General features: G+C 37.1%; 1 protein-coding gene across 4 annotated transcripts in view; it reads left to right on the top strand.

Moving 5' to 3' along the window:
* Window positions 1-1,743: 1,743 nt before the first annotated feature.
* RIC1 (RIC1 homolog, RAB6A GEF complex partner 1) overlaps window positions 1,744-14,591 on the top strand; it is a 103,001-nt gene continuing 90,153 nt past the window's right edge. For 2 of the 4 annotated variants that reach the window (XM_015242579.3, XM_006208147.3), the window contains exon 1: window positions 1,744-2,107. In XM_015242579.3, coding sequence (XP_015098065.2) covers window positions 1,964-2,107 — 144 coding nt within the window. In that variant the 5' untranslated portion in view covers window positions 1,744-1,963. The remainder of the gene's footprint in view (window positions 2,108-14,591) is intronic. The other 2 variants (XM_015242577.3, XM_072959479.1) reach the window with 2 other exon arrangements.

The raw sequence follows: 14,591 nt of genomic DNA, 5'->3' as shown, positions 1-14,591 counted from the left end.
TGCTCACATTTAGTAAGAACGTGAATACAAAGACCCTTTGAAGGAGAGCTGGGACAAATACACTCTCAGTAAATTTGCCAGTGGAATTGGTGCAGTGTAACTTATTTTCATTTCCTCTCTTTCTGCCAAGTGCATAACTGCATCTGAGAATGTTAGATGAAAGTATGATGCAACTGTGTTATTCTCCTACAATTTCGTATTGGCAAGTCAAGAAACCTCTCCCGGCCTCTTTATTTGTCTAATGGTGCAGTTCAGCAGGATTAGGGTTTCATCCAATGTTTCCTTTGACGAATATTTTCAGAGTTCACTATTCTTACCATGTTCCAGGCTGATAATGCTGTTTGTTGGTTAAAAACAAAAAACAAAAAAACACGAGGAAGGAGACACCGCCTGACCACAAGAGGCTGGTGAGTGGTGAGGCAGTTTCAACTTTGATTAAAGGAATCCTGGTTCTTTGATCACCTCCTGGGGAATGCAGTGAATGTTTAGGAAAACTACCGAGAGCTACACATTTTGTTATGAATACCAGCTACAGTACTACATCTGATACGGATTAAGTTACTTTGTTCCCCTTTTTGCTGTTTATGTTGCTTTTTTATGTGAGCTAATACTTACTCAAAACCTAGGCTAACACTTAAAAATCTTTTAATTGAAACTATAAACACGTAGGAAAACAGCGCAAAAAATGTAGATAATGAGAAGCAACTCTTTTAATCCAGATCCCCCGTTTCCCTATTCCACACTCCATCCCCACTCCTGCCTCCGCCTATTTAGAAGTAATCTTATTCAAAGGTAATCAATGGGTCAACACTCAAAAAACGTAATTGTTAAAAGGGATTCCCTAGGGTCCAAAAAGTTAAACATCGAACTACAGAATCTCTAAAGTTCATTCCAACTCTAAAATTAAGTCACCTACCCTACTGAGGGTGCAAAAGAGATAGCCTAGCCTTGTCTAACGTTACATTGGTAAAGGAGAATGCAAACTGAATTCAGAAATATACACCACGTTTACAATTACTGAAGGATAGAAGGCAGGATTCACGAGCTTTCACTGTAGGTAGTTTATTTACGAATTGAATAAAAGCCCCACTACCACCCCCAAGGATGTAAACTCTATGAGGGCAGGAACTTCACTACTCGCTTTCGCTGCAGCCCCTTGGCACACAACAGGGGCTCAATGTACTAAGGACCCGACAGCCCAGCAAGGAGGCCAAGGCCTGGAGGCCAGGATGGGAACCAGAGCACGGAGCATCACGTGACTCGCCTCCCCCGCACACCACCCACACCCGGCGACGCAAAGCCCGGGCCTGCCCCAGCAGAGGCCCCACCAATCCGCAAGGGAAGTCAAATTTGGCTAGGCTAGGCAAAGGGCGTGTCCCACGGCCGACCTGCCTCGAAGCTGCGTCTCGCTGGCTCGGCCTACTTGCCTCCGAGTCTCAGGCGATTATCCCGCCTTCAGCAGTGACTATACGCTCTACATTGCAAGTGGGAGGTGTAGAGAACCCTCAGCGAGGCAAAGACGCATGCGTATTGAAGTGAAGACCAAGGCGGAGCTTCAGAAAGCAGAGGGAGGGGGAGGGGAGAAGTCTCCAGTACGCGCGCGCGGGGCAGCCCTGCCCGGCCAGACCCTCGCGGCGCGGCGTGGTGACGCCAGTGCGGCTCGAGGAAGGGGCGGGGCCGGGGCGGGCCTTCGCGCTCCTCCCGCCCCATCTCCGTCCCGACTTTCTCTGCCCCTCCCGCCCCAACATTAGGCCCCGTCAGCTCGGGGGTGCCTTCGTCGCTTAGTGTAGCGTCGGCCCGGCCCGGCCCGGCCAGCAGGCAGATGCCCCGAGCTGCCGCCGCCGCCGCCGCCGACTCGGCTGGTGGCGGTGTGGGAGACCGGCGTCCGGCACCGGGTCGCTGAGTGTGACGGACCGGGCCGGGGGCCGCCGGGCGCCGCGGCGTCGGCGGCTCGGCGCGGGCCATGTATTTCCTGAGCGGCTGGCCCAAGAGGCTGCTCTGCCCTCTGGGGAGCCCGGCCGAGGCGCCTTTCCACGTTCAGTCCGACCCCCAGAGGACTTTCTTCGCCGTGCTGGCCCGGGCCCGCCTCAGCATCTGGTACAGCCGAGTAAGTAGAGCCGCCCGCCGCCTCTCGTGGCTCCCTCCCCGGCGTCCTGGCACCGTCCTGCCCCCAACTTCCATGCTGAGTCCGGGACCCCTGCCCCTTCGCGCCAGACCCACTCGTTTTCGCCGTCGGCGTCCTCGTTCCACCTACTCGGCGGCACGAACGCCCGGGTCGGGAAACGTCCTTCGGCCAGGGCTCTGGGGTGGATGCAGTCGCTGCTGTCCCAAATCCCTGCGCCTCCCTGCGTTGGACCTACGGCCGCGCACAGTGCGAACCCCGCGCGCTCCCTCGGTAGAGCCCAGATTTTCCCTCCTCGCCCTTCCCCCATTCTCTGAGGAACTAATTTGTTTAAACTTTCCACATTTAGGAATCTGGCCGCTGTTGTATTCCTAACCCTCCCTTGCTTCAAAGGCCGTTGTTTTGGTGTTAGGGAAAGCCTTTTGGGCTTTACCCAGTGCCAGACTTTACAGGTTGTGATAACTTATTTCTAACAACTACAGCCAGAGTTATTATTTTTTTTTTTTACTAAAGGTCTGATAATCCAGCTTCTCGCTTCACCCTAACATCTCTCCACTAGAGAAAGAACTCCGCTAGTTCTTTCCTCTGCTGCAGTTGGACTCTTCTGTAGAGAATTGTACGGGGGTTAGTAGGAGTGGAAGTAGAACTCAAATCTGTCCGCTCTGCTCCTGGTATTTATTAACACCTGGAAGTAATAATCAGATCTGGGAAGAGCGTGATCCTGAGTTCTGTTTTTGCTTTCTGTGAATTCTGGTTTTTTTCCTTCTTGTATCTAATTACTGAGTAGATAAAAACTTCAAAAATAAGTGATGGATAGATACTCCTTATATTCCGCTAACACTGCTTTAGGTGTGTATATAAAAGCAACAAAATATAGTGTAAAAATGCCCCCCCCCCCCCGCAGCACTAATCGATGTCAGAGCGAAGTTTTTCTCAAAGTTAGTTTAACCGTGTGGGAAAATAGGTTGTGACCTTAGCGTTATTAGATCCATGTGAAACACCTGGCTTTAGTTAAATTAGTTACAGCTGTCAAATCTCTGACCATTTGAATGCCTGTAAGGTCCTTAGCTGTCCTCACAGCTCTGGTAAAAGTGATTATGAAATTTAGGCGTTTCTGATATCTTCTTTATATGACTATCATAGTTAGATTTTAAGTCAGACTATTTGCTATTAGGTTTTGGCTGGTTTAATTTTTAAATATATAGCAAAATGAAATAGGGTATTATAAAAGCCAATCATGTGACTATTCTGTCTGGTGCTTGGTTGCATTTTTGACTGTGTTGTATACCATTTGGTTCTTAAATGAGATACTAATTTATTTACTTTGTTTATACTGATTGAATATTTGTTTGGGTGTATATAACTATTTAAGGCATATACGGAAAGAAAAATTAGAGCTTGAATTTTAAATTGAACTCAGAATTTAGTACGCAGTTTCACTCTAATTTAACAAATTGTAAAGCCTAAAATTTAACTTTCCTTATCTCTATAAAGGGCACACCTAACTAAATTTTAGGTGAAACTAAACTTAATATGAGGGAAGAATAGACCAGGAGCCTGTAGGCTACTTTATTCCTCTATAGAAGAAACAAAAATATGCCTTGACTTTCTGAGGGATATTGTGAATATTAAGAATATTAGTTTTTTGCTTTTGGACTTAGATACTAAATAAATCTAAGGTACTACTGGAATGTAAAACTACTTGTACTCTTGTTCCTTGAAACTGCCACCCTGCACACAGATAGCTACTTTCTACAGAAGTCCTGGAGCCACTTCTATTAAGATCCGGTGTGCAGAAAGTTAGATTGTATAGTATCTCTGGGTTAAGAAGTATGTGAAGTGAAATGCGGGAATACCTTAGAGGAGGCCCCATGGTACTGTAGGTTTAGGAATGGTTAACTTTAATCTCTGACATCACTTTGTTGCTTTAAAAATCAGGTATTGGACTAGATGGTTTTAAGGTCAGTAACTGGGTTAATGGGGAAACAGGTGCCAGATTCCAGTTTTTATTTTGATATTTTAACTTCTAAACTTACTGAAACTATGTAAGTTAAAATAGATTTAGGTCAACGCGCTTCTTTTAGAAGTGAAAACCTCTGGCTATATTGAGTAGCTATCAATTATTCCTCCATAATTTAGAGTGAATTGGTTTAAAGTGTTTGCCTGAGAACATGAAAGCTTTGATTTTGGAGACATTGTATATGCAAGTAATTTTATAGAATAAAGTGAATTTTAAAGATCTAAAGAAAGGTTTTATGGAATTTGAGGTCTGAAAAGCAGCTTGAGGGCATTTGGAGATAAGGAGAAACATGCTCAAAGAAATGAGAGGAGATAACATATTTGCTTACTTTAAATTTTGTTAGGACTCTCTTAGTTAAACTCACACAGGTGGAATGCATTTTTAAAAAGAAAAACTGTCCTTATGAGAGGAACATGCATTTAATAGTCTAAGCTTTTTTTTCCTAAGATCTGAAAGAATTGCTGCCTGAAAATGTTGATGAGACATGAGACTGGAAACATTAAAATATGATTTCTAAGAATAACTTGTATACATTTTATGGGTCTTCTGGTGAGCTTTTATGTACCTCTTATAGCTACTATTATATACCCTAGGTAGCTGTTTGGAATCCCAGTGTTATAGAGTCATTTCTCTTCAGAATTCTTTCCTGACTTCAAGTTTGAGAAATGTAGTATAGTGCTGTTCAGATGTGTTTATGAACAAAAGAGTTTCTGTAGATACTCATTTTGCTTTTTGATTTAATTTTTAATGTGAGGGTGCGACTTGTTTTCATTGTAACATGTTGATATAAATTTGTTTTCTCTACTTTGTGGATCTACTCAGGAGCTTTAAAAACTGCTTGAGTTTACAACAGGGATCATCCATATATTTTGGAACTCAAAAAAGGGGAATCAGAAAAGATTGGGCATATATATGCTAGATTGGGATGGTAGAGGTGCAACTTACCCAGTGGAGCAACTGATGATGTATTTCTGCCAAAGGTGTTGTAAAAGGATGAGTTTCAGCTTTGAGGATGAAGCTGCTGTTTAAAGCATGTTATGATTTATGATTGACATGGGTGTCGGATGAGATGAATTGTGTTTGTTACTGTACCAGAGAGCCTAGAATTATTCCTTCAATATACTGCTTAACTGTGAATACAGAAGTCTACATATGTGAACCACAGAATGATACCTGTAATTCTAAATAAGTCTTACCCCAATTTTCAGGTCATTGATTATTTCAAATATATAAAATACCCTCGGAAGTATTTTTGAACACCTCCTGTGAAAGGATAGTATAAATAGGCAGTATATGGAAGGGATTTAAAGGGCATTTATATGTAAAAAATTCTATCCAAAGATGTTAGTGTGTTAATATAAATGAAAATTTTGTGAGTTATCACTGCTAATAAAAAGCTGAAATAGACAAGTAGTTACTAGGCTTATGAAATAAATTGCCGAGTAACCTTGAGTAGAAACTTATGCTGTTGTTCCTGTATACTAATAACAGAAAACAATGAGATAGATGTTCGAAGAATCGAGTATATGGTTAACTGTGTGACTCCAGGAAAGTAATTTAATTTGTACCTGTATGTTTCAAATGCTCCCATTTCTCACTCTTTCAGCTGTGTTCTATTAGTGCCTCCAGCGAGCCTTCCTTATAAACTCACTGCTTGGAAGTCATTTAGGGTTCACTGTTACAGAATGAAGTTCATACTCCGTAGTTTGATATCAGAGACACTCCCCTCTTGGAATGCTCTCTTGCCCCATCTCTGCCTGTCAGAATATTATCCATACTTTAGCTACTGTTGAGATCCTGCTCTGTGAGTCATTCTTTATTTACCATAAGCAGAAGTATTCATTCTTTGGATGAACTACTGTTTGTATTGTAGTTTTGCACCCAAGCTTTATTTCTCCATGAGTGTAAGTTTCTGGAGGACTGAAGTTGATTTATTTATTTTTAATGAAGTGTAATTGATTTACAATTTTGTGTTAGTCTATAAGTGATCTTATTTTGTATTATCCATAATTCTTTGCCTACAGCCGATGCTTAATAAAGTACTTTAAAAATAAATTAATGAATTTAGTATATCTGTCCTATGCATAGCACAAAATTTTTTTAAGTTTTAATAACTGGAAGATTTCTAAATGTTGACATGTAACTAAAAAAATATGGTAGTACTAAAATACAACTTCAAATCAGAAAAACTTGTGTTGGAGAGGGTTATATAAATGAAGATAAATTAAATACTCTTATACACAGTCCAAATTATATTAGAATAGTAGTATATGTTATTTACAATAGCTAAGATATGGAAGTAATTAAGTATCTTTCAGTGGATGAATGGATAAAGATGATATGGTATATGTACATAATGAAATATTCAGGCACTAGAAAGGACATCTTACCATTTGCAACAGTGTGGATGGACCTTGAGGGCATTATGCTAAGTGAAATAAGTCAGACAAAAACAATGTATGATATCACGTACATATATGGAATCTAAAAAAGCTGAATGCATAGAAACAGAAACACATAGATACGAGGGACTGGAGGATGGTGAAAAAGGGAAGAAGTTGGTCAAAGAGCATAACCTTCCAGCTATTAAGTTGAATAAATTGTGTACAGCATGGTAATTGTAGTTGATAGTCCTATATTATATACTTGAAAGTTGCTGAGATGAGAGTAGATGTGTTCACTGCAAAAGAGAAATGGTAATTATGTGACATGATGCAGGTGTTAGCTAAGACTATGGTGGTAATTATTTTGCAATATGTAAGTATCAAATCAACATGTGGGTCAAACTTAGACTATGTTAAATGTCAGTCATATCTCAGTAAAGCTGGGGATTGGAACACTTAATACTGTTAAGATGCCAGTGCTACCAAGAGCAATCTACAGATTCAGTGCAGTCTCAACAGTATTTTTTACAGAAATATAAATATCCGTTACAAATTGGTATGGAATCTCAATGGACTTCCCTCATCAGTCTAGATAATTTTCTTTTTTTAAGTGAACCACCTTTTGGTTTTACTGATCGTAGTCTATTAATTTTCTATTTTCTATTTTACCAATTTCTGCACTGATTTTTTAAAAATTTCTTCAGCTTGTTTGGGTTTAATTTGCTTTAGTTCTGTTAGATTGAAAGCTTAGATTATTAATTTGAGATATTTCTTTTTTTAATATAGGCATTTTAAACTCTTAAATTTTTTCTTTTTTTTTTCTTTGAGCAGTTTCAGGTTTACAGTAAAATTGAGAGGCAGGTACATAGATTTCCCACATACCCCCTCTCCTCACACACGCATAGCCTCCCACACTGTCAACATCAGTCATCAGAATGATACCTTTTTTCTTCCCCCAAGGATGAACCTACATTGACACATCGTAATTATGCACAGTTCAAGTTTAGTTAAGAGTTCACTCATAGTATGTATGTTCAGTGGGTTTGGGCAAATGTATAATGACATATATTCATCATTGTAATACCATACAGCATATTTTTCCTGCCCTAAAAATCCTCTGTTTTGCCCATTGATCTCCTGCCCCCTATAACTTTTGATATGTTCCAATTTTGTTTTCATTTAGTTTTTAAAATTTAACCATTTATTTGAATCATAGGTTATTTAGAAGTGTGTGGTTGGGGGAGGGTATAGCTCAAGTGGTAGAGCACATACTTAGCATGCATGACGTCCTGGGTTCAATCCCCAGTACCCCCATTAAAATGAATAAATAAACCCAACTACCCACCCCCTAAACAAATAAACAAACAAAAATTTTTTAAAAGATGTGTAGTTTAATTTCCAAATACTTGAGTGTTTCCCAAATTCTTTGTTACTGATTTCTAACTTAATTCTTTTGTGGTTGGGGAATATACTTTGAATTACTTAATTTTTTTAAGGTTATTAAGACCTTTTTTGGGGGTTAGCACATAGTTTGTGTAAGAGAATATTCATTTTGTACTTGTAGAGGAGATATATTCTGCAGTTTGCAGAGTTCTTTAAATGTTAAATTGGTTGGCATGATTGTTCAAAGTTTCTGTATTCTTGTTAATGTTAAGTCTAGTTCTATCAGTTATTGAAAGTAGAGATGGAAATCTCCAACTCTGTTGTTGAATTGGTTTTTTCTTTGTTTCGCCAGTTTATGCTTCATTAATTTTTGGGCTGCATTGTTAGGTTTATATACTTTTATTACTTTAAGACTACTTATGTCTTTCAATCTGAAATGTGTCTTGTATAGATAGCCTGTATTTAGATCTTGCTTTTTTGTTTTGTTGTTTCAAAAATCCAGTCTGATAATTCCTGCCTTTTGATTGGAGTATTTAGTGCATTCACATGTAAATGTAATTATTGATGTGGTTTGATTTATGTTAGCTATTTTGCTATTTCTTTTCTATACCTCTCATTTTTTGAAAGTTTACCTGTTATTCCTTTAATTGCTTTGATTTCTTAATCATACTTTTTTGAGTTATTTTACTAATGGTTGCTCTGGCAATTACAAAATGCATCTTATTACAGTATACTTCAGGTTAATAACTGAATTGATTCCAGTAAAATACAGGAAATTTTTCATCCTCCTCCTTTTTACTTTCATGTTTCTAAAGTGGTGAAATATATATACATAACATAAAATCTACCACTTTAATAATTTTTAAATGTTCAGTTCTGTTGCCTTTGAGTATATTTGCATTTGTGCAGCCATCACCACCGTCCACTTCCAAAACTTTGTTCATCTTCCCAGACTGAAACACCATAACCCAGTAAACAGTAATTCCCCATTCCCCTTTCCTCCCAGCCCCTGTCAACCACTGTTTTACTTTCTGTCCCTATGAATTTGATTATTGTGAAAACGCAATATTTGCCCTTTAGTGATATACTTAATTCACTTAGGATGTCTTCAGGGTTCTCCATGTTATAGTGTGTACCAAAATTTGCTTCCTTTTTAAGGCTGAATAATATTTTGTTGTAAGTATATATTATAGTTTATCCATTCATCTGTTGATGGACATGGGTTACATTCACTTTTGGGGTTGCTTTCACTTATTATGAATAATCCTGCTGTGAACATTAGTGTGCAATTATCTGTTTGAGTCTCTACTTTTGATTCTTTTGTATATATACCCCAAAATAGAATTGCTGGATTATATATATGGTAATTCTGTGTTTAATTTTGTGAGAAATTGCTTTTTTTATCTTTGATTGCCATCCCATTAATTTTTCACAGTGGCTGCACCATTTTTCATTTCGACCAGCAATAGACAAGGATTCCAGTTTTCCCACATCTTTGCCAACACTTGCTGTTTTCTGTTTTTTCCAGTGATAGCCATCCTGATAACCCTAATAACAAGTGACATTGAGTATCTTTTAATATACTTATTGGCCATTTATATATCTTCTTTGGAGAAATGTCTATTCATATTCTTTGCCCATTTAAAAATTGAGTGATTTCTTTTTTTGTTGTTGAGTTGTGGGAGTTCTTTATATAGTACTGACCCTTGAACAACATGAGTTTGAACTGCATGGACTTACTTACAGGTGGATGTTTTTTGATAGTAAATACTATAATACTGCACTATCTGCTTTTGGCTGAGAATTCTCGAATGTGGCACTGCAAATATGGAGATCTGACTGTTAAGTTATACTCAGATTTTTGACTGTCCAGAGGTTTGGTGCCCCAATCCCTGCATTGCAAGCGTCAACTGTATTCTAAATATCAATTCCTTATCATATATATGATTTGTAAATATTTTCTCCCTTTCTGTGGATTGCCATTTTACTCTGTTGATAAGTGTCCTTTGATGTCCAAAAGCTTCTAATTTTGATGAAGTCCAACTTAACTATTTTTGTTGTTGTTGCCATTGCTTTTGGTGTCATGTGCAAGAAATTATTGCTAAATCCAAAGTTACAAAGTTTTTGCCCTCTTTCTTAAAGGAATTTTATAGTTTTAGCTCTTATGTTTAAGTCTGTAATCAATTTAGAGCTAATTTTTGTGTATGATGGGAGATAAGGATCAAATTTTATTTTTTCCATGGAGATACTCAGTTTTCCTGGTGTAGTTTGTTAAAGACTATCCTTTTCCTCCATTGAATGGTCTTGGCACCCTGTTGAAAATCATTTAGCCACATGTACTTATTCCTGGGCTTTCTGTTATATTCTGTTGTTGTATTTGTCAGTCTTTCTGCCATTGTGGTACTGTTTTGATTGCCATAGCTTTGTAATAAGTTTTGAAGTTAGAAAGTGTGAGACATACAACTTTACTCTTTTTCAAGACTATTTTGGTTATTTGGGGTCCACATATTAATTTATATTTTTACAAAGAATGGTGTTGGAATTTTGATAGGAGTTGCATTGAATCTCTAAATTGCTTTGGGTAATATTGACACCTTATCATTGTTTTCTAAGCCATGAACACAAAATATCTTTTCATTTATAGGCATCTTTTTAATTTCAGCAACATTTTGTAGTTTTCAGCATACAGGTATTTCGCTTCCTTGGTTAAGCCTGATCCTAAGAATTTTATTCCTGTGATGGTACTATATATATGGAGTGATTTTCTTAATTTTATTTTTAGATGTTTATTATTATATAGAAATGTACCAATTTTTGTGTGGTGATATTGCATCTCTCAACTGTGCTAAATCATTTATTACTTTTAACCATTTTATGTGAAATCTATAGGGTTTTCTACATAAAGCATCATATTTTCAGAGAACAGAGATAATTCTCCTTTTCCAATCTGGGTGCCTTTTTTTTAGTTTTCTTGCTAATTGCTCTGGCCTAGGACTTTCAGTACTATTTTGAATGTAGTTGTGAAAGTGAGCATTCTTGTCTTGTTCCTGCCCTTGAGAAAAAGCTTTTCAGTTTTTCACCACTGAGTATGTTACTAAGTTTTTTGTATATGGCTTTTATTACATTGAGGTAGTTTCACTCTGTTCCTAATTTGCTGAATGTCTTTGGCACGAAAGGATGTTGAGTTTTGTCTCATGCTTTTTTCTGAATCAACTGAGATGGTCATGTGGTGTTTTCTTCTATTAATGTGGTGTATTACATTGATTTTTCTTGTATTGAACCATCCTTACATTCCAGGAATAAATCACACTGGTTTATAATCTGTTTAATATGCTGCCGAATTTGGTTTGCTAGTATTTTATTGAGGATTTTTGCATATGTTTTCTTCAGGGATATTGACCTGTAGTTTTTTTTCTCTTGTAGAATCCTTGTCTAGCTTTAGTATCAGGGTGATTCTAGCCTTATAGAATGAGTTAGTAAGTGATCCCTCTTCAGGTTTTTGGAAGAGTTGAGGATTGGTGTTTATTTCAAATGTTTGATAGAATTCATTTGTGAAACTGTATGGGCTTTTCTTTGTTAGGAGGTTTTTGATTACTGATTTAAACTTCTTACTAGTTATAAGTTTATTTAGATTTTTTATTTCTCCAATATTCAGTCTTGGAATTTGTCCATTTTATCTAGGTAGTCTGATTTGTCAGGACACAATTGTTCAGAGTACTCACATATAATTCTTTTTATTTTTGTGAAATCAGTACTAATGGTCCCTCTTTCATTTCTGAGTTTAGTTATTTCAGTTTTTTTTTTTTCCCCTCAATCTGGCTAAAGGTTCCTCAGTTTTGTTGATATATTAGAGGAGCCAACTCTTGATTTCTTTGATCTACTCTGTTTTTTATTCACCTTATTTCTCTCTGCTCTAATCTTTATTATTTCCTTCTTTCTTCTAACTTTGGGTTAATTTATTCTTTTTGTACTTTGGTAAGATGTGAAATAAGATTGACTTGAGGCCTTTTTTTCATGTAAACGCTTAGTTGTGAATTACCCACTTGGCACTGTTTTTGTTGCATCCTTTGTGTTTTAGTATGTTGTGTTTTTATTTTCATTTGTCTCAGGATATTTTCTGATTTCCCTTGTGTTTGTTGTTGTTTTCCATGAGTTATTTAAAAAAGTGTTATTTGATTTCCATGTATTAGTGAGTTTTCTGTTTTTCCTCTTGCTGTTGATCTTTCATCGCATTGTGATCAGAAAAAATATTTGGGATTGTTTCAGTCTTTTAAAGTTAATTAAAGCTTGTTTTGTGTCCTACCTCATAGTCTGTCTTGGAGAATATTCCATGTGTACTTGACAGAAATATGTATTTTTCTGTTTGGAATGATTTGTGTATTTCTGTTAGGTTCAGCTAGTCTACAGTGTTGTTCAAATTCTCTACTTTTTTATTTATCTTACATCTAATTGTTCTGTTCTCTGACACCTTCTTTGAGGTATTATTGTCATATATGTTATGTCTTTTTATGTTATGAACCTGACAGTATCGTGTATTGTATTTTTAAAAGTTTCTGTTTTATAAAGCCTGATGTCTTTTACGGAAATTAGGAGGAAAGATGAAAATACATTTATTCAGTCTTTTACATTTATCCACTTTCTGTTTCTTGTGCTCTGTGTTTCTTCTTTTGGATTTGAGTTACCATCTTTGTCAGTAGTTCCCAAAAGTAAAACTACCCCCTGGTTCAGTGATTTACTAGGAAGACTCACAGTACTCAGCATATGGCCATAGTTATGACTGTGATTCATTACAACAAAAGCATATAAAGAAAATTTGCCAGAGGAAAAAGGCTCATTGGGCATATTCTGGAAGAGCCAGCTACAAGCTTCAAATAATCCTGTTGCAGTGTAGTCATATAAGATGTACCTGTTTTTTCCCACAGATTGTGACAACATATGTGCAATGTTGTATACCAGGGAAGCTCATTATAGACCTAGTCCCCAAGATTTTTATTGGAGACTCTCTGCCCAGCACATACCAAATTTCGCATTCTCTGAAGGAAAATAGTTGTTTCAACATTAGCCGTTTGATTTGTATAAACAGTTTAGGCTAGTCAGCCACTCTAATCAGTTAAGGAATGGTGGAAACCCTCCCAAATTCAAGTTCCCAGATGCCAGCTTAGGACCAACCTTGCAGGCAGGCATTTTTTTAGTACAGCAGTCTTAGACCTGTTTTGTTAACTCTTTTCTGTATGCCATTTAATGTCATTTCCTGTTTTTTTCTGAGGGATTTCTCTTAGTACTTCTCATAGAACAGATTTGCTAATAACAAATTCTTTTAATCTCTTTATCTGGGAATGTCTTTACTTTGTAATTTTGAAGGATAATTTTACTGGATATAGAATTCATAGTTGATGGTTCTTCTGTTTCAGCATTTAAGTAAGTCCCTTTATGGCTTTCTTGTCTTCATTGTTTCTGACGAGAAGTTAACCATTAATGGGGAGGATATAGCTCAAGTGACAGCACATTCTTAGCATGCACAAGATCCTGGGTTCAGTTCCCAGGACCTCCTCTAAAATAAACAGACAAACAAAACCTAATTACCACCTCCCCAAAATAAATAAAAAATTTAAAAATATATTTTAAAAAGTCAACCATTAATTGTATTTTTCTTCCCTTGTGTGTGTCCACTTGTTTAACTCAGCTATTTTAACATCTTGTTGGTGTTACGTAGTTTGTGTATGGGGATGTGTGTGTGTTTATCCAACTAGGGTTTTGTCAAGCATTTTGAATCAGAGGCTTAATGTCTTTCACCATACTTGCAACATTTGCACTCATTATTTCTTCAAATGTTTTTTAATCCCCTGTGCCATCTCCTGGAACTCCCCATTATACATATATTGGTGTATTTTATGTTCTATAGATCTCTGAGGCTCTCTTCAGTCTTTTTTCTCTTTTTCTTTGATTACTTAATTTTATCGAACTATTTTCATGTTTTTGATTCTTCTGCCATCTCAAATCTGTTGAGTCTATGTAATGAAACTTTCATTTCAGTTTTGTACTTTAAAACTGTAGAATTTCTAGAATTGGTCCTTTTTTTTATTGCTTTTACTTTTTTGAGATTCCCTGCTTGTTTAGGTATTATCATTTTCCTTTGATTATTTAAACATGCTTTCCTTTATTCCATTTATATATATATCTCTCATGACTGATTTGAATTACTTGTCTGCTGTACTGGGCCCACTCACACTAAAGATAGTTTCTTTTTCCTTTAGTCTGGGTCACTGATTATATGTCTTCTATTTTTTTGATAATTGTACATTTTGGATAATTTATTGTAACAACTCTAGAGTTTCTAATTTTGTTTTCTGAGGGTTATTGTTGCTGATTTTTTGTTTTAGTATTGTTTTTAGTAAGTTACCTGGACTTAATCTACATATTTATCTCTCCTACAACATGCAGCCACTGACTAAGATATTTGCTTATTTTTTTTATTTTTGTTTTTACCATGGCTTCCTAGGGGTTGTCTCTATGTCTGCATAGTGAGTGGTTAGATGTTCAAACATCTTGAGCCAGTAAGGCATCCATTTTTGGTTGATATGTGGGTTGGGGAGTGCAGGCAAAGTTCAGGACATTTTAATGTCTGTTCCAGCTTTTACTTCCTGCCACACCCTTCTGGAACTTCCTTGGGAACAACCTCCCA

The sequence above is a fragment of the Vicugna pacos genome, chromosome 4 (genome assembly GCF_048564905.1).
Source record: "Vicugna pacos chromosome 4, VicPac4, whole genome shotgun sequence".
NCBI lineage: Eukaryota > Metazoa > Chordata > Mammalia > Artiodactyla > Camelidae > Vicugna > Vicugna pacos.
Note: the sequence above shows the minus strand (reverse complement) of the source record. Positions and strands in the feature narration are given on the sequence as shown.